The 19,604-nt window shown below is 40.9% G+C and overlaps 2 protein-coding genes across 4 annotated transcripts; one reads left to right on the top strand and one right to left on the bottom strand.

Moving 5' to 3' along the window:
- The first annotated feature begins 2,927 nt into the window (after window positions 1-2,927).
- tpte (transmembrane phosphatase with tensin homology) lies at window positions 2,928-10,628 on the top strand. Of its 2 annotated transcripts, XM_037747777.1 has the most exons (19): window positions 2,928-3,281; window positions 3,745-3,831; window positions 4,686-4,766; window positions 4,858-4,905; window positions 4,987-5,148; window positions 5,627-5,746; window positions 7,136-7,235; window positions 7,417-7,480; window positions 7,587-7,651; window positions 7,824-7,884; window positions 7,970-8,051; window positions 8,370-8,458; window positions 8,594-8,655; window positions 8,750-8,830; window positions 9,503-9,608; window positions 9,716-9,813; window positions 9,891-9,986; window positions 10,080-10,150; window positions 10,235-10,628. In XM_037747777.1, exons 2-19 carry the CDS (start codon window positions 3,785-3,787, stop codon window positions 10,338-10,340), a joined length of 1,539 nt encoding a protein of 512 aa, XP_037603705.1. In that variant the 5' UTR covers window positions 2,928-3,281; window positions 3,745-3,784; the 3' UTR covers window positions 10,341-10,628. The 2 variants fall into 2 exon arrangements, with proteins under 2 accessions (XP_037603705.1, XP_037603706.1); XM_037747778.1 differs by lacking the exon at window positions 3,745-3,831.
- Window positions 10,629-12,098: 1,470 nt separating this feature from the next.
- Window positions 12,099-19,102, bottom strand: smpd1 (sphingomyelin phosphodiesterase 1). 2 transcript variants are annotated; one of them, XM_037748935.1, is made up of 9 exons: window positions 18,902-19,100; window positions 18,504-18,717; window positions 16,940-17,260; window positions 16,304-16,584; window positions 14,995-15,168; window positions 14,522-14,693; window positions 14,244-14,320; window positions 13,496-13,641; window positions 12,099-13,401 (listed from the first exon to the last, which is right to left on the bottom strand). In XM_037748935.1, the coding sequence occupies exons 2-9, from the start codon at window positions 18,711-18,713 to the stop codon at window positions 12,983-12,985; spliced, it is 1,800 nt and encodes a 599-aa protein (XP_037604863.1). In that variant the 5' UTR covers window positions 18,714-18,717; window positions 18,902-19,100; the 3' UTR covers window positions 12,099-12,982. The 2 variants fall into 2 exon arrangements, with proteins under 2 accessions (XP_037604863.1, XP_037604864.1); XM_037748936.1 differs by having other exon boundaries at window positions 12,983-13,401; window positions 18,504-18,759; window positions 18,902-19,102.
- Window positions 19,103-19,604: the final 502 nt, after the last annotated feature.

The raw sequence follows: 19,604 nt of genomic DNA, 5'->3' as shown, positions 1-19,604 counted from the left end.
ACCAGATTTCACAATGACGGCGGCGTCACAAGCTTTCTCATTTTGCAGCTAAACCGTGCACTACAAGATGATTCTGAAAACATTTGAGGCGAGAAATAGGCATTAACGTAACATAATATTGATTCATATTTGATCAGCTCTGCCTAGTTTGACCGTTTGGTCGGAGTTTGCGAGTGATTGACAGCCGGCTCTCATAGACAGCAGATGGACAGCAGACCTCAGGTCTGCTCTTACTGCTTGTTTTCCTCCGGTCTGTGAAATCTTGCAGATGCCGTTAGGAGCACCGGAAGACACAGAGGCACTGAGGCACACCACATGACACTACTTATTCATTACGTTAATTCAGCTATATAGTATTGTGATAATCAGTGTGTATATTGTACTGAAAGAAACGGTTTTACAGTACAGGAGAGGATGAGACGTCCAGGCATGGACGTGCATGTGCACGGAAGAAGTGCTCCAATGGCAGGTATAGACTCCGGGCGATATTCAGGGGTTCAGAGCGTTTTGTTTTATTTGTTTCCGTCAGAAATCAAATAAGCTGACACACAGAATATATCAGAATATTCTATTATGTGTCACAGCTTCATAACTGTCACATGTGGTGGCATCTAAGTACATTTACTCAAGTATTAATCAATTCTGAGATGTCAGCAGGATTATTACTTTTATGCATCATGTAAGCAGCCAGATTACACACGGTACTGGCTAAAAGCAGAGATATCATACATGCTGATATTACTAATATCTTGGGTGAGGGTGATTTTCTGTGCTTCTCTTCACAACTGAAACTTCTGAACAATAAAGAACAAAGGGTGAAATACAAGGATTCTTTATTCTTTCAGATCTCTTTCAGAGAAGTAAAGGAATGATGGAGAGAAAGAAAGCAGGAGAGACAAGTTCTGAACTGAGACCTTTAGCAACAGCAACCAAGTTCAAAGAAAAGGGGGGAGATGATGATTAAAACCGTCATCTTTGTCTTGAAATGATCATTTTATCCAACCAACATTCAAAAGACACAAAGGTTAACAGAAAGCATCACGGCATGTGTGCTGTAGATATGGCTCCCCCTTGTGTTAATTTATGGTCGGTGGTAAAAAAAAAAAAAAAAACAGCTTCTAATTAGCAGTTCATATTTTCACAACATCACACTGTATAAATAACTAATAAAATAAATGAAATAATTTCCACACATGCTAATTATTTACTAATTTTTGCAATTACAAAGCAAACCTCCAACTTTTGGGAAAACAGAAGAGCTGGTGGTGGATTTCCGCAGACACACACACTCCCCCCCTACACCGGTGAACATCCAGGGAATGGACATCTTGATGGTGACATCTTACAAGTACCTGGGTGTTCACCTGAACAATAAACTGGACTGGACTGTCAATTCAACTGCACTCTACAGGAAAGGCCAGAGCAGACTCTACCTGCTCAGGAGACTGAGGTCTTTTGGAGTGCAGGGGGCTCTCCTGAAGACCTTTTATGACACTGTGGTGGCATCAGCAATTTTTTATGAAGTGGTCTGATGGGGCAGCAGCATCTCGGCTGCGGAGAGGAAGAGACTAGACAGAATGATTAGGAAGGCCAGCTCTGTCCTGGGATGCCCCCTCGACCCAGTGGAGGTGGTGGGAGAGAGGAGGATGATGGCTAAGCTGTCATCCATGATGGAGAATGACTCCCACCCCATGCAGGACACCATCTCAGCACTGGAGAGCTCCTTCAGCGACAGGCTGCTCCACCCAAAGTGTGTGAAGGAGCGCTATCACAGGTCCTTCCTTCCTGCAGCTGTCAGACTCCACAACCAGCACTGCTCCCAGTAGACCACGTACACTTACACTTACACACCAAAAACTGACAATAACTGCACTATACTGTATAATGACTGTGCAATATCATTATCATTATTACTACTAAGGTGTAATTCATACTCTGCAATATTTTCAGGTGGAATTTCATTTCATTCTCATGGTGCAATATCCTTTTCCACTTGTGCAATTTTGTTAATAGTCTGTTTATTGTCATGTATACTGCTCCTATTTTTATACTTCCTTCTATTTAAATGGTTCATATTGGTTCATAACTTTTTTTTTAGCTCTTTTTTACTGTGTTAGCTGATGCATCTTGTTTTTTGCACTATCCCCTTTGCTGCTATACACTGCAAATTTCCACACTGCGGGACTAATAAAGAAATATATTGACTTATCTTATCTTATCTGTGCCTTGTGTTGCCTGTGATATTCCAGGACACACAGGCCATTTCTTTCACCACCTGCATGAAATAATCTTGTGTAGGTAGCCTACAAATATGATAGTGATAAGATGTCTGTAAGTCAAAGACAGCTAGTTGTTGTTTGGTCCTGAAGAGGAATTCATCACTTCACAACTGAAGCTTCTGAACAATGAAGAACAAAGTTTGAAATACAAGGATTCAGATTTCTTTCAGAGAAGAAAGGAATGATGGAAAGAAAGCAGGAGATACAAGTTCTGAACTGAGACCTTTATAGCAACAGCAACCAAGTTCAAAGCAAAGGGATTTGGGGGGAGATGATGATTAAAACCTGTCAAATTCGTCTTGAAATTGATCATTTTATCCAACCAACAGTCAAAAGACCCAAAGGTCAACAGAAAGCATCAAATTCACTGCATGTAGATATGTCCCCCCCTTGTGTTAGTTTGTGGTCGGTGGTAAAAAAAACAACAACAAAAAACAGTTTCTAATAAGCAGTTTATATTTTCACAACATGACACAGTATAAATAACTAATAAAATAAATGAAATAATTTCCACATAATGCTAATTATTTGCAAATACAAAGCAATCCACCAACACAAAGTTGTCAAATTTTGTCATTAACTATTTTGCAGCTAGACTTTGAATGCGCCTTCAATTAAAACCAGATGTTTTAAACAGAGAGGAGGAGGGAGGGAGGGAGGTGTGTGAGAGCTGCAGCAGCAGCCTGTTGGCTCAACCTATAACACAATAGTGGTTTAAAAAGCTCTGCACAGGAAGGTTATGGTCAGACTCTGTCGGTTTTTGTGTGAAAGCACTTCTGACTGAGGAGGAAAGATGAGTAAAGAGTAAAAAGGGCTGAGCGTTGGCTCATGCGCTCCAGGAAGTCTGAAACCGCTACGTCTGCAAAAAACCGAGAGGACTAGTGGATGGACAGAAAAAAAAAAGATCTACCCGGTTAACCTTTGAACCGTTTCCCTTTGTCCTCACAAGAAGAAGTCACAAGACAAACTGGCCGTATAACTTCACGAATGACAGAGCTAACGGTAAGCAGCAGGAGGGGAGAGTTTAGATAGTTTTGGGGGCTAATTCTGCAGTAAACAAACAGGAGAAGAAGGAGAAGAAGAAGGGTCTGTGGGAAGGGAAGGTTGCTCAGAGGAGCTGGAAAGAGGGTGGTTTGTGTTGCTAAATCTATTTGGTTGTTTTCATCTTGATACTTCACTTTCAAGTTGATCATTTCTTGCTTGTATGTTTTGCATCTAACTTAATCAGTTCACTGGTTGCTAAGTGATTAGATCCCGGAAGCCCTAATGGACCCTGGGATGCTGATTAGAGGCTTAATGATAGATAAGAGTTTGTCTTTCTTTTAAAAAGGGTGGATTTATGTGACAGAGATACAGCATTTTTCTATCAGGACAGGACACAAAGTTTGTCCTCTTGCTTGTTTTTTTTTTTACATTGTAACTTTGGTGCAACATGCAGAACAAGGACTCTTGTTTTCAAATGCAGAAACTACAGAGCAAAGCAAGAGGGAAGACACACACACATCATGTCCTCTGTCCATTTCAGTCCAGGCTCGGATTCAGGTGTAAATGGGTGAGGAATGTAATGTTTGAACTAATGCTTTTACATGTGAATGTAGTGATGGTGTTTTGTGTCTTTTCAGCCTTGCTTTTTGTGAAGATTTTGATCTTGTTTATATAATCTATCTTTCTGTATGCTTAAAGTATGCAGATGACCTGGTAATTCTCAGTCCATATGGTGCTGGGCAATGACTACAACATAAAATTGAATGCCAAAAAGAGTAATGTGATGATCGGTCAGAAGTAGAGAAGATAAGAAATGAGTTCTTCCTGTGTTTCGTTTGTGCGATATTCCTCTCACTACATGCAAGGAAATAAAACACCTTTGCCATTTTCTCACTGATGATTGGAATGATGAACAATATATCTATTGACAGTGCTGTAAACTATATGCTCAGGCAAATATGTTGCTTCGTAAGTTCAGTATGTGTTCTGTAAATGTAAAATGTTCATTATTTAGAGCTTTCTGCATGCCTTTGTACACAGCTCATCTTTGGTTTAGCTACAAGAAAAGTAGTATGCGGAGGCTCATAGTGGCTTACAATGAAGCAATGAGTCAACTGTTTGTGTCCTCTGGTATTCCTACATGTGAGGCACTTTTAAGACATTTGATGTATAATTGTATGTACTGTTTGGATGAGTCACAGAGCAGCATCATAGAGGCTTTAACCAGCCCGAGCAAGAGCTGCACTCGGTACTCATCCAGGCTGAGAAAACACTGGCGAGATAGCCTACATATGAATTGAATGATGAACTGCTGTGGTCTTATCTTGTATGTTTTTTGTTTCTTTTTCTTTTCTGTTATTGCTTTGGACCCTCCTGTGTGTCTGAAATAAAGTTTGAATTGAATTTCTATTTATCTGTTAGAAACATTGCAAAGATGGAGGATGCCAAAGTTGAAATTGAAGATGGAAAGGATGAGAGCGTGGTACCAGACACAATGTATCAGTAAGTTTATACAGCCTGGGACTGCAGACAGTTTTGTACATTTATTCAGAAGAAGCATATTTACTAGTTGCTTTCTTATCTCCTTTTGCAGCAATATCCGGAAGAAGATAGCCCCTTATGTTATGTCCTTTGGATTTCGGTGAGTGTGTTTCGGGATGATGATTATTTCCTTGCCTGGTAGTGTTTGATGATGCTGAAGTTTATCTGTCTATTCGTCCAGTATATTTGGGGTGATCCTGATCCTAGTGGACTTTGTGCTGGTGATTGTGGACATATCCCTGCAAACCAGGAGCAGAGAGGTTGGAGACGCCTTAGAGGCCGTGTCCCTCCTCATCTCCTTCTTCTTCCTCGCCGACGTTCTCCTGCGGGTCTATGTGGAAGGGTGAGTGAGAAAAGACATGCCTTTGCATGCAGTAGCCACTTCTAAATCTTACCTTTTGTGAAACTTATGTTAATTATTTGCTGACAATGTGTTAGAAGGGGGATAATTCAGTCACCACTTTGTGGTGTGGCTGTAATACATTGCAATATATTGTAAACCGTACCCCAATATTCACATGTAATGTACCCGCGCCTGCACGATTGCTCGTGAATGTGAAAACAAGAAATGTGATGCAAAAATTCCCGGAATCCCTTGTCAGCAGAAATCAAGTGTGATTAGCCGTTGAACAGGAAGTTATGAAGAGGAAGCTGGACAGGAAATGTATGGCATGTTTGGGTCTGGTACTTGGGAGACATAAAGACACATAGTGCAAGTGTCACTAGAAAAAATACTTTCTACTCTCAGATGCATACAGTTGATCTGGGCAGTTTTCTCAGCAGCATGTTAGTTGTGTTAATCATGTTGTGTCTTTTTATAGGTTCAAAGTTTACTTCAGCTCCAAGCTGAACATCGTAGACGCCTGTGTAGTGGTAATCACGCTGGTGGTCACCATGGTCTACACCTTCACTGACTTGTCAGGAGCCAGTCTCATCCCAAGGTACCTGCTTTACCCTGCATCTCCCAGCTAACAGACATGCAATATTACTAGAAATGGCACATACAGTTGTGTTAGACATTTGGTGTGTTTGTAGTGGAACATTTGAATTTTGGGTAAAGGTTAAGATTAATTTGTAATGATCCTCAAATCGATGCTCTGCTGATTTAAAGCCCCCCCCCCCCCCCAACACACACTCATAGTCCATCCACACAGGTGTTTCCACTTAAGTTGCCTGATCAGACCTCCTCTCAGGACCGTGTACAATTACTGCCTTCAAATGGCGGTCGTCTTTACCGTGTTCACAATATGAGTCCATATGAACGCCCCCCTCTTGTGGTATTCACAACCTCGTAAGTGGAAAGTTTCTGAAAGCTCCGAGTTTACGAGTTGTGACGTGTTTGCTGACGTTGTCAGAAATAGCGGAGTCCATGGAAGTAAATTTTTCGGTGCATAATAAGTGAATATATTCATCGTACATTGTTTTTCTTGGTCATTTTATAATAGGTCTGAGGAAAATGTTGATTTTCCCAACGGCCTCATCTTTTTCCTCTGGCATTATGCCTTTGCATTTCCTGCATTATGTTACCCACTTGCTAGCTTGCTAAATTGGTAGCCTCTGTGGCTTCTAGACGCCGACAGTAAATTTCATATTGCCGTTGCTTAGCAGCGGTGTTCTCACGACTTAACAACTTGAACGCCAAGCATATTGTGTACACGACTTCCCATGTTGGGGCTTAATTAACATCTCCCTCGCTCTCCAGTTGGTGTTGTTGCACCTGTTAGGGTGGGGCCATTTACACCTCTGTCCGTATAGTTTGGGGACATCACGTAATTTCCAGCTTCCACCTTACTGTAGGTCTAATCAGCCAGGATTCTTGAAAACACCTGTGTGGGTGTGCAATAAAAAAGCCTAGATGGAGAATCCTGCTGTACTGTAGTACTCCCAAATTTTGGGGACCCTTTGATAAGATATGATAATCCTTTATTAGTCCCACAGCGGGGAAATTTGCAGAATTACAGCAGCAAAAGCGACATAAGTAAAACAACAAAACAAGACAAGATATAATAGTGAGTGCAATAAAACAATTATTTACTGCAAATATGTTGCAAGGGTCTCAGAAATAATACTATTGTGCTTCAGTGTATAATTTTTAATTTAATTTAATATCGTGAGATTGTGATACACAATTCTTTCTAAACGTTTCATATCAAGCAGAGTATTTCTGTAAAAAAAAAATCAGTTTTGTTTAACCTCAGACTGAACAATCTTAGTAACGTAGAATTGATTCTAACCATATTGCCTAACCCTAACATCACCCCTCAGTACCTAGAGTGCCATTAACCTTTTTATGTTAACATTAAAATTTTTTTGCATTCATTCTTCATCAGGGTGGTGACATTCCTCCGTTTCCTGAGAATACTAATCCTGGTGAGGGTTTTCAGACTGGCAGCTCAGAGAAAAGAGCTGGAGAAGGTCACCAGGAGGATGGTAAGGTCATCACCATTAATGTATAGATGATGCATAGAAAATGATGAATACCTAATGCAGTGTCTAATGTAGATGTTCAGTGGAGTCTTCTGGAGGAATGTAGCTGTGTAGAATTAGGGGTTGCCATCAAGAGAGAAGATGTCTACTACTTCCGGATCATTGCCTTGTTATTTTTCCTCAGGTTTCTGAGAACAAGCGGCGTTATCAAAAGGATGGATTTGACCTTGATCTTACCTATGTCACAGGTAGTTGTAACATGCTGTGTAATGCAAAAAAAATACCATAAATGCGTGTCAGAAAATACATATAGATGACTGAAAAAGTGTTTGCATCTTTACCCACTTTTTTTAGACCGTGTCATCGCCATGTCTTTCCCCTCCTCCGGGAAGCAGTCATTCTACAGGAATCCAATCAAGGTAAGTCCGACACAACCAAAGGTACACTTTAGATAGTTTCAATCCAATTACACTCACCCAATTTCATTATGAATCCATTCATAGGCACTATTGTTACAAGGAACTTCCAACATAAAGTAGACCCACAGACCTTACACACACACACAGGTGTTTTAACCTCCTCTCTGTGTAGGAGGTGGCGAGGTTCCTGGACACTAAACACGAAGGCCACTATAAAGTTTACAACCTGTGCAGTAAGTCAGCACCTCCTCTCGTCACATGTACTCCTTTTTATTGAGCACCACACAAACCATGTCAATATCATCTTTTGTGTTCCAGGTGAGAAAGGCTACGACCCCCAGTTCTTCCACTACAAGGTCGAACGGGTGTTCATCGATGACCACAACGTCCCCTCGTTGGAGTGAGTAACATATTCTGTGTGATGTTGTGTTTCACCTCTCCCATTTGTTTGTCATTGTACTGAAGCACTTTAGATTACAGCTACACAAGAGGCCCATTTGTTATTATGGTAAATGACACTTAAATTTCCCTGTATGGTGTCAATAAAGTTTCTTATCTTATTTTAAAAAGCACTTTTGCAGTGTTTTCTAGGCGTGTGTACTGACTACGAATTCAAACACACACAGAAACTGGATGTATCAATACGGGTTGTACAGTAGTTTGCCAGCTTATCTCAATTTCTTTATCATCGTTTGTTCTACTACTGTATCTGTCTCAGGGACATGTTGAAATACACAGCAAACGTGAGGGAGTGGATGTCTGCTGATCCCCAAAACGTCATTGCTATTCACTGCAAAGGAGGGAAAGGTGACGCCAAAGCTCCCGACTTGTTTCATTATCATTTTGTAAATGAGTTTAACAAAGATATTATTTTGCTGGTACAGTTGCTGAAAGTGTGTAACTTTCACTCTTAGTTCACCCCTCCACTGCTCTCTTTCACAGGACGCACAGGTACTATGGTGTGCACCTGGTTTATTGACAGTGACCAGTTTGAGAGTGCACAGGTACGTGTCCGTCAGTTTGTTAAAGTAAGGGTTAATGAATAAGCAAAAACATTTTCAAACACTTCCTTAACATTCATTTCTGTTTGTCCACCAGGACAGTCTGGAGTATTTTGGTGAGAGGAGGACGGACAAGAGTCGGAGCTCCAAGTTTCAGGGAGTGGAGACTCCCTCTCAGGTTAGAACAAGACACTCGGGGGCCAAACTAACAAAGATTATTTTTAATAGAGGCATTTATTTAGAACTTTTACCATTTTAGGATTTTGGCTAGAATTCAAAAGAAGCCTAACTGGCGCCTCTCAGTGGTAGTATGAACAATTATACTATGGCACACAGATGGGGTGAAAGCAACAAATAGACACTCTTCTACAAACAATAATTTATGCCATCAAAATAGTTTGAAAGATACTGCAATCTCTACCAGTATCATAATTCAGTTATTTTCAAAGTGGAGGCTCAGGCCCCCTTTGGGGCCACCAGGGGGCAGCAGGGGGGCCTCAGCAAATTAGAGAGAATTTGTGGGGAAAATGCAAAAGATTATATATTTAAAAATTATTATAAAATATAATATATAACATACCCGAATCTTATTTGGCCTTGGTATGGAAAAGTTTGGGAACCCCTGTCATAATTTACCATATATACAGTATATAATATATATTTGTATTATGTCCATGCAGTATGTTTCATACATTTAGCATATCTACACTTGCTAAAAGATCATTGACAGTTTAAGACGGTTTGAATGGATCGTCAGTAGAGAAAAGGAATATGAGATTTCCTCATAAAACCTCAGACAACTGAGTCACCGGGTGCAGATGTTTTAGCGTTGTGTATGTGTGAACCACAGAGCCGGTACGTGGGGTACTACGAGATCATGAAGACCAAGTTCAACAGGCAGCTGCCTCCGCCTAAAAGCTTCAGCATCAAGAGCATCCGCATCCACTCCATAGCAGGTAAAACTACAGCAAACCAGCAGGGCAACTCCAACTTTATCCTTTAAATACAGTATCTCTTTGTGTCCACGTTAATATCTGCTTTTTTTTTTGTTGCTGTCACTCAGGTGTGGGTAAAGGTGATGGGAGTGATCTCAAGGTGAAGATAATTGTGAGGAAAGTGCTGGTGTTTCAATGCGTGTGTGCCAAACAGGAGAACTGCAAAGTAAGTGTCACACACTCCGCACCGTGCATTCACCACGTCTCACTGATTCATTTGTTGAATGCGTATTTCTTTCTTAGGTATTTCCTGATGTGGGCAGTAATGCAACAGTCATCAGCCTACAGAATGGACCTGTGGTTGACGGGGATGTGAAGGTCATGTTTGAATCCAGCGCTGTGAGTGCTTGCATTTGACAGCTTCAAACTATATGTATGTAAGTAAAGCTGGTGTTTAGCCTGAGTGTCTTATGATTCATCATTTCCTCTCAGGGTCTTCCAAAAGGATACGAAGATGTTCCATTCTACTTCTGGTTCAATACCTCCTTCATAGAGGACAACAGGTTTGTTTTCTGATGCAATTATTTCATTAGCTCAAGACTTTTCATACTGTTCTGACATAAGTGCTGACTGTGACCTCTCCACAGGCTGTTTCTACCCAGAGATGAGCTGGACAACCCACACAAACCAAAGACCTGGGACCTGTACAAGGAGGACTTTGGTGTCACGATGCTTTTCTCAGAACCACAATAAAAATCCCTTTAGAAAGATGAAGAGGATTAAATGGCTTGTTACAGTTGTACTTTTAATGATGGATGGTGAGCAGTAATTGGTAGATTGAACACTGACTCTAAAAATGAGTTCATAGAGAGGCCTAAAATAACTTATGATCAAATGATTTTGAGGGCAGTGGAGTCCTCCACGCAGTCAAATCATGTAGACTGCAGAGTTGCTCTGATGAGTCGTGGCACTTAGACTGAAATTTATAATGGAGGGATATGTGAAGAATTACCATTAAATAATGTTGTGTCTTCCGGTGAATTAGTTTCTGTATGCGTGGTGACTCTTTGGTGTGTCCTAAAATAGAATTTAAAAAATCTGAAATAGAATCAGAAAAACATTTGCACCTGATGAAATTCTAATGCTGAAAGGTTGGGCTCTATTTGTCTTTGACACAGTCTTGAACTACTCCCCCCAGTGCCATTATTAGTTATTAGAAGTATTTAGTTCAGGGCTGTCAATCGATCAAAATATTTAATCGCATGATTGTCCATAGTTAATTGCGATTAATCATGCAAAGTAATATCTGAGTCCTAAAACCTTGTTCTGAGTGTCTGTATCTTCAAACAAGAAAGAAAAGTTGCTGCACTAGAATAATGAAAATGTTTAATACATAAATGATAGGGTTGTCAATCGATTAAAATATGTAATCGTGATAATTTGCATGATTAATTATCATTAATCGCAAATTAATTGCACATTTTTTATCTGTTCAAAATGTACCTTAAAGGGAGATTTGTCAAGTACTTAATACTCTTATCAACATGGGAGTGGGCAAATATGCTTGCTTTATGCAAATGTTTGTATATATTTTTTATTGGAAAGCAATTATCAACACAATGACAAATATTGTCCAGAAACCCTCACAGGTACTGCATTTAGTATAAAAAAATATGCTCAAATCATAACATGACAAACTCAAGCCCAACAAGCAACAACAGCTGTCAGTGTGCTGACTTGACTATGACTTGCCCCAAACTGCATGTGATTATCATAAAGTGGGCATGTCTGTAAAGGGGAGACTCGTGGGTACCCATAGAACCCATTTTCATTCACATATCTGGAGGTCAGAGGTCAAAGGATTTCAAGGAGAGGAAAACATGCACATTCTCAAAATTGTTTGTGGTGCTGGGAGTAGATCCCCTCCAAAATGTACTTTTTCAAAAAGGTCAAAGGAACCCTCTGAAAGTGCCAGTTTTTCCTTGCCAAAATTTAGCGTAAGTTTGGAGTGTTATTTAGCCTCCTTCACTAGTAAGCTAGTATGACATGGTTGGTACCGATGGATTCCTTAATTTAAATATATTTACATTAATGCGTTCAAGATTAGCGGCGTTAAAACAAATTTGCGTTAATGTATTATCACATTAACTTTGACAGCCCTCATTTAGTCAATTTGAAACTATCTATTTTTCTAATGCACCATGTGGTTTATTAGTGAAGGGAATCAGACAGATAATGTCCTCAGTGAAGCAACAGTGGAAAACAGAGCAGTTTACGGTTTCTTTCAGTTTCTGCAAGAAGGGGATCACTTTGATGTGAATGTTGGTACTTTGGATTATTGTTCATCTGTATGTGACTTATACATGTACAGTATTTGCCATTTCAGAAGACGACTAGGCACCAGATAAACTGTTTTCATTACAATATAAAAAGCAGTTGAAAGTACGTTTTGACTTTTACTTTTTAATTTATACTTCACCTCACAGCAAACACAAAACAAGCAGACATGAGTATCAGATTAAATCTTTATTTCATTATTCATACAATCTCTTTAAATCATTGCTCATTTTTACAAGTTGTATTACTTGTCACGCTCATGACACGCCACAGTTCGCATAGACCAAGAGCAGAGAGCCTTCTCGTGCTCGTCACACTCCGAGTCTATCAAACCTGGACAGTAAGTAGCCGACAAACAATTAAAGTGCAGACAGAAGTAAACCTCGATGAGAAATATGATTCCTTGTTTAGGTTTGAAGACGTCTTTGCTGAGGCAAATTAAGGTAAATACTTTACTGACCTAAATCCCCACAAAAAAGTGCTGACGACGGAAGACAAAATGATTGAGTGAAGATGCTCTGTTCTGCGTGGAAACACATCGCAAAGCTCAAACCTGAGAAGTGATGGCTGAGATCCATTCATCCACCACATTCAGTAACGTAAGGGGCCAACTGATATGCTTTACAATGCATTGTGGGACAGACCAAGAAGGACACCCGGTATAATAGAAATGATCCACAATCCACCTAATGCTTCTGTGCATTTCAAGTAAACAGAACACCTTTCGGGACTACTTCATGCAGTCTTTACGACATTGGCATTGCAAAACAGCAGTCGACAAACCCAAAACCTGCTACAATCATAATCAGGTGTTTTGTAAAAACATTACTGATAACACAAGGCATATCTGAGAACTCTTCAGACAATGTGAGGTTCATGACATCCATCTAAACTGCCAGAGTAATGACTACTAGCTCAAGTGCTTTATGTTATCAAACAAATACAACAATCCTTGTTGACCAAACCAGCAACAGGAAAAAATACACTTTTTGGCTCAATTTCATATTTGGTCATGGTGCTTTTTCATCACCCAAACATCCAGTTCAAACCTTCAGAGGTCAACAGAGGGTTTTTCTGGCCGCCCGGGCCAAGCTTCCTCCAAACCCATTGAAGAGGTCGCACTGCTCCAGCTCGTCGTACCGCCCGCTATGCAGGAAGCACAGCAATGAGGTTTTGCATGTCTCCTTGCACGGCTCTGACACGTGTCCTTTGTGTCTGAAGTACCAGAACTTCTGGAACATGTGGTCATCTTTGACAAAGGTCTGCAGCATCCCGTCGTAGTCGGAAGGGAACAGACTGGTCAGACCGTACGCCTCGGTGGCACGGTACAGCAGTGTCCATTTGGGGTTCTGTTCTGGGCTACCTGGCGCTTCCGGACTGTGGTTGACCTCTGTGAGGTTGAGGATGTAGGTCTCGTGGTCGAGCACCAGCCGAGAGCTGCCTTGGTAGTTCCCATCCACATAGTAGACACGGAAACCTGTAAGGAGAAATATAATAATGTTTTTTTTTTTAGCTGTGCGTTGCTTCTAAAATGTTGAAAGTTCAACAACTCAACTAGTTTATGAACTCACCTGGGTTCAGATTAATGTAAGTCGTGACACTGGGAGCAATGAATGCCACTCCCAATGGGCGGGTCATGGTTGCCTCGTCATAAAACATCTGGAACTCATCCAGGTGTGTGTGGCCAAAAAACTGTCCAGTAACTGTACTTTCATACCTGAAATAAAAAAAAATAGGATGTTAAACGAGAAAGCTTTTTAACTTCTGTCACGTGTCTTCTAATTGGTAGGTTGCAAAAGGTTAGGATGTTGCATGCAGCTACTTAAACAGCAGTAGGTGAATGATCTTCAAAAAAGAACAACTTCCATATTCATTAACGAAAGCATACACGCATCTGATCCGTCCATGCAAACATAGAGGAAGTGAAACAAGCGTTGCTAAGTAATACGTCAACCATGTTTATTTGACTAAAATCATCTTCACATGCAAATTATCCCAAGAGCCCCAGACTACTGATACTATGGATGGACATACTGTACCATATACTGGCATTACACTTAAAGTAGATGGCAGCTACAATAGACAGCAGTATATACACTACTGTGGAACACTTAATTTCCCCAATGTCAAAATCAATAGTCTGAAACTGCTATTGACTGTCACATTTCAGAACTTGGTGTGTTCTCCTCAGGGAATCAGTAAACAGGACACAAAAACAAGAAGTACCGCTAGTTCAATTGTCTTGGCTGCACTACAACTTTGATTTCTAACAGTTCTGGGGATTCTGCATCTTTAGGTTTAAATGATAAATGTCGCTACCTGTTGATGATGTGATAGTAGTTCCAGCTCCAGCTGCCAAGACACAGGCCAGGTGGAATGTGACCAATGATATGTACCTAAATAAAAGAGGAGAGGACACCACGTAGAAGAAGATTATAGCACTAATAAAACATGTTTTACTGCAATCGCATGACTGTAGGGAGGTAAAATGAGAAAGACAGAGTCATGAAGCACGTGGCAAAAAGTGAGACCTGAGCCTCGTTTATACCACCCAACGTCTTCGGTCATCTTTTTTTTTTTTTTGCTGCTCTGCTCACCTTCTCTCCCTTGTCCTCGCTGGCCTGGAGAATATGGACCAGCCACTGCAGCTGGTTAGCGGGATCTGTGGAGTTCACCATCAGCCAGAAGTTTTCTCGAGCGCAAAAGTTCATGTTGAGAGAGACCACCCTCAGACCAGGCTGAATCTTCACTGTGTAGAATCCTCCGTACCTGGAATTACATCCAAAGACATAGCTGAAGGACTCAGAAAGGCTAATTCAGCTCTGGGGGCGCCCATAAAAACTCCGAACCCTCTTTATAGGGAACAATATTCTGAGAAATGTGACCATTGTTACCACAATGACTGGGATGTGAACTACAACCCAGTACGAAACTGCAAGGACAAACATCTGACATAAACAGTTTATGATCTAAAGCTTGCTTTTTTACTTAACAACAGCACCTACAGGGTGGCTCAACCTGCACTAAACATTGACCCGCTAAACATTTAGATATAATACAAATTATGAACCTCAAAGTCTTCAAAGCCTGCTCTGGTAACCATGGTTTCCATTCCTCTGCCATTGTATCATAGAGCCAGGCGGAGGATCTGTTGCCATGAACAAAGGGTGGTGGGAAGCTGTTGACAGGCGTGCTCTCGTGGTTCCCTACAGCAGGGTAAACCGTCACGTTAGGCCCCAGGTGTCTGGACACAAGACAGGAGGAAGAGGCGAGAGTCAGTAACTGTTTGGATCAAATCCAGAGGCCCGTACTATGAAGCAGTATACATTTCCTTGTGTTACTTTGCTACTGGTACTTTTGTGTATGCGGTTGGTGACTATAAAATATGAAAGTAAGCCTACTTACCACCAGTGGTGGAAGAAGTACTCACATATTCTACTTAAGTAAAAGTAGTAATACTACAGTATAGCAATACTTTATTATAAGTCCCGCATTCAAAATCTTACTAATGTAAAAATAAACAAGTATTAGTAGCATCAAAATATACTTAAAGTACCAAAAATAATCATTATGCAGATTGGTCCACTTCAGAATAATGTATTGTGTTATATTTATTAATGGATTAACATGTAAAAACTTTAAAGTTGAAGCTGGTAAAAGGTGAGGCTAACTTTTACTAGCCTATATACACTGACAGGTAGCAGTCAAGTCTTTATCCATAATAATACATCATCATTTATTTGTTGATTGTATTTTGGATTATTAATCTGAATCTGCAGAGTAAGTGCAGCTGTCAGATAAATGTTGTGGGAGTGAAAAGTACAATAATTCCTTCTGAATTGTAGTTAAGTATGACGTAGCAGAAAATGGAAATACTCAAGTAAATAACAAGTACTTCAACATTGAAGGCCTACTGCTGCATTTGGCAGATGCAATTGTTACTTCGAGCCTGGATTTATGTGTTTAACTTCTTTGTATTTGTCTAATATTATAGTTTGCAGTAGACTTGTCCATGTTTGCGTGTGGTCATACGCTACGAACACCGCCCCTTTTATGTGAACGCGCTCATGGGCTAGATTGGGAAACCCTAAGTTGACTTACCCAGCTGATAACCGCTTAGCGTGATTGTGGTTGTTAGGGTTAGTGAAGCCTGATAGCGAGAAGATATCCTGAGCATGTTGAACGTGCCCTCGTAGTACAGGTTTTAAAGTCAACGCATGACAAACATTCGACACAAAGCAGCAGCAAAAACATCCCGAATGTTATCAACGTGTTTGACATAGTTTAAGTTATTCTATTAAAAACTACTCTGATAACACTACGCATCCATTATGTGGTATGTAAAAGGAGCAATTATGTTAATCCTAAAGGGAAATTACTTGTGGATGAGCCTGGAGATGACTGTAAGCTCTGACAGCTGCTGTTTCCTGGTCTGTGACCAAACATTGTGCGCTGGTATGTCTCCGGTCCAGTACACCCAGTCCCAGGGTCCGTCTCTGGCAACGTTTTCCAGGAGGTTCTCCACCGTCCGGTGAGGCAGGTCACATTTACTGTAGGTTCCCCAGTACCCAGCCTGCCTCCGCTTCCAGCTGGGAGAGCCTGAGTCGTTACGACAACACAGAGGGTGCTTGCAGTCTGCGGCGCTGCCGGCTGCATACTCCTGTCAGTGGAGAGGATTATTTTTAGAAGCTGATACAAAACAAAGTCAGGTGACCAAAATCCCTCTAGTTAGCCATTCCAAACTTCCTGGGAAAACGGCAACTTTACCGTCAAGTAAATCAGTAACTTTTGTTTTTGGAGGGTAGAAGAGGTGAGAGGTTGGTCCTTGAATTTATACTATAGACTAATATGAAACAGCATTTGATGCACACACTTTGTGAGAGACAAACTTTGAGGCACTATAAGAAAATCTAACATGTTATTATCACACATGTAAAGAACCAGATTTACCAGTACCAAACTGTGTACCAGATTATTTCAGTTTCAATTCTGCTTTGGCTCTCAAGGACACTCACCTTGTCCCAGTGGATGTCTGTTAGAAACAGGACCCTGCTCTTTGGAGAACCAGGTTTGGGAGGAGAGGGTGGTGTAACGGGGGGCTTAGTGACCGTTGGCAGGGTGATGTTCCAGGAGGCGTAGATGTCAAATTTGCCGCAGGAAGGGCCCACGAGCACGGCGCAGGCTTCGGTGGGCCACAGCAAGGACTGCTGCAGAGCCCGGATGAAGTCGTCCCTGAACAACTCCGTGATTTCTCGACACACCTGCTCATCGGCCAGATGGAGACGGATGCACGCCTCGCCTACTGCGCGAGCCACTCGCTCTTCATTCGCATCAGCCTAGGAAGAGAGGTAACAAAGGAAGTGAAAATACAACTCAACGTAGCTGATTCTGAAAATTCCTTAGACACGACGCATCGCTGACTGATGTCAAAACTACAAACTTCCTGAAAAACGAACCAAGGCTGGAATCAGTTTGAATCTAAAATGCCAACTTCCTCAACCACAACGTAACGCTCGACATCATTCACAAGTCTGGCCAGATTAGAAGGCCTGTTTTTGAGATCAAACAGCTGTTGGACGACAGGAGCACTTGAGGTCAACAAAGAAACCATATGATCAAAATGTCTCAAGAGTGTTTTTGTGCTGAATCAGCACCAGGAGATATAGAAATAGATGAGATTTTCAAGGGGCAGAACAAGAACTGGACATTTCTCCATATGGGGGCCTTTTAGGGTCACATTTGTTTGCAAACTGAAGTAACCCTATATAAGTTAAGTCACAGTAAAACACAGTTAACGTATATTAAATGCGGTCTATAAGTAGTACGTTTGCACAGAGCAACAGGAAATGAAACACTCGCATTTATTTTTACCAACTTAACTGTACGCATAATATCCAAATGTTCAATAAATAAATGATCTTGAATTCAATATATTCAAATTGAGAGAAGCTGCAACAATCAGTGACATCTAAACTAGGAGTTCAAGCAACCATTTAGGTCAGAAATCTTTGATGCAAGCAAGCAAGCAAACAAAAGAGAGGAACACCATGATGCATTTAAAAACAAAAAAAAAGTGTTACCCTTTCATTTTCATATATCGACATCGTGGTAAATTCTGACACCACCGTATATATTTTGAACTTTTGTACTGTAAATTTGCAAACTCTTAATAAAAAGATAAAAAAAAAAAGAACTTCTTCAATCAATCTTTTTATGAAGGTTTTTGTTGAAATTGATTAAGGTGGGTATAGAGGCCTAGTAGTGATTCAATTTTATGTTGGCGGCTGTAGTTTGTGGTGAATTGTTTAGTGTGAGAGGTGTATAGTCACATCTTTATATAAACTATAAGGGAACAAAATATTAGATGGTAGAAAACATCTCTCAATATTATGCAACACCACCAAAAATAGAGCCTCCAGAGGGACCCTTAATTTGAATCAACACCTCTAAGTTGCAACTCAAATTGAACAATATGAAGGTTGGATACATAACATAGAACTGTTTTTTTAAATACACCATTGCATACTTCACGGTGTCCTCTTTAGTAGCCTGTAGTGAGAAAACATGTACACAATTTACCAGAAGTGCGATATCAAGGATGGTGAAGACAGCTTTGCACACAGGGCAGGTGACATTCTTCCAATCAAATCCGACACCTTGGTGAGTGAACTGCTCCATGATCACCAGCCTGTGCTGCTCTGAGGTCGGTGCCGGGTGACAGGAGCCCAACAGCGGCAGCATGAACAGCAGAGAGCCGGTCAGGAGCAGCAGCAGCGTGGGGAGCTTCATTGTCCTGAGTGAGAGACAGCAGAGAACTGTTTGTTCTGAAAGGCACGTGAAGTAGCGAGAAGGAAGTAACACTTAAGAGGTGTAATTTAGAAGAAATGACTCACACATAAACACCAACAAAACTAGTTTGGCTTCGACACAAAACAGGCTAATAAAGTAGCGAGCTAGCTGCTCTTTTGACACTGTACCTCCAAAACAAAGTGCAGACCGGAGGGTCGTCGTCGTCTTCCTCCTGGAGAGGTGAACTACAGGCGGGTCAGGAGATTCAACACAGCCTCGCTTCTACTTCCACAAAGTCGGCGACTTTGCTGTGTGCTCGTCGGTCTGTTACTGCCTGTTATGATGTGTGGAGCTCTCGGCTCGGTCTTGTGAAAGGCACAGCAGGTCAGCTGACTCGTCACGTGTCACACTTCCAAGCACATTTTGTATCAAGCTGCACAGCTGGTTGATCACTTTAGGGAGAATGCATTGAGCCTTTCAGCCTTTTTGTTCCACCCCAGCATACTTTATGACATTCATGCTTCCACAGCAATAACTAACTAAATGCTGCACCAGTTACACAGTAGCTTAATCCAAAAACAATTTAATCATATCAATTCACATCATAACCCCAAGTTATACACCCACTCCCATATACCCCCAAATAATTAAGATACCGCATCCCAAGAAAATCATCAGAGATATAATTTGCTGTTATACATGGCTGACTATTAGATAGATAGATAGATAGATAGATAGTAACTTTATTGATCCCAAGGGAAATTCAAGTTTCCAGCATCACAGTTCCATAGTGCAAAACATGTTAGTAAAAAGGCAGTAAAAAAAGTTAGTAGTGCAAAGTACAGCGTACAAAAAAAATATACGAGCTATAAAAATACAAGGAGATGAAGA

The sequence above is a fragment of the Sebastes umbrosus genome, chromosome 17, assembly GCF_015220745.1.
Source record: "Sebastes umbrosus isolate fSebUmb1 chromosome 17, fSebUmb1.pri, whole genome shotgun sequence".
NCBI lineage: Eukaryota > Metazoa > Chordata > Actinopteri > Perciformes > Sebastidae > Sebastes > Sebastes umbrosus.
Note: the sequence above shows the minus strand (reverse complement) of the source record. Positions and strands in the feature narration are given on the sequence as shown.

Bases quoted from the DNA above. Each gene is read 5' to 3' on its own strand.
- smpd1 (XM_037748936.1), bottom strand. From the start codon at position 18,713: ATGAAGCTCCCCACGCTGCTGCTGCTCCTGACCGGCTCTCTGCTGTTC. The intron at 16,585-16,939 runs GTGAGTGTCCTT...CTCCACTGACAG, and splicing joins CAGACATCCACTGGGACAAG to GAGTATGCAGCCGGCAGCGC. The intron at 14,694-14,994 runs GTTCATAATTTG...ATGTAATTCCAG, and splicing joins CAGGCTTTGAAGACTTTGAG to GTACGGAGGATTCTACACAG.
- tpte (XM_037747777.1), top strand. From the start codon at position 3,785: ATGTCCTCTGTCCATTTCAGTCCAGGCTCGGATTCAGGTGTAAATGG. The intron at 9,814-9,890 runs GTAAGTGTCACA...TTTCTTTCTTAG, and splicing joins CCAAACAGGAGAACTGCAAA to GTATTTCCTGATGTGGGCAG. The intron at 9,987-10,079 runs GTGAGTGCTTGC...ATTTCCTCTCAG, and splicing joins TCATGTTTGAATCCAGCGCT to GGTCTTCCAAAAGGATACGA.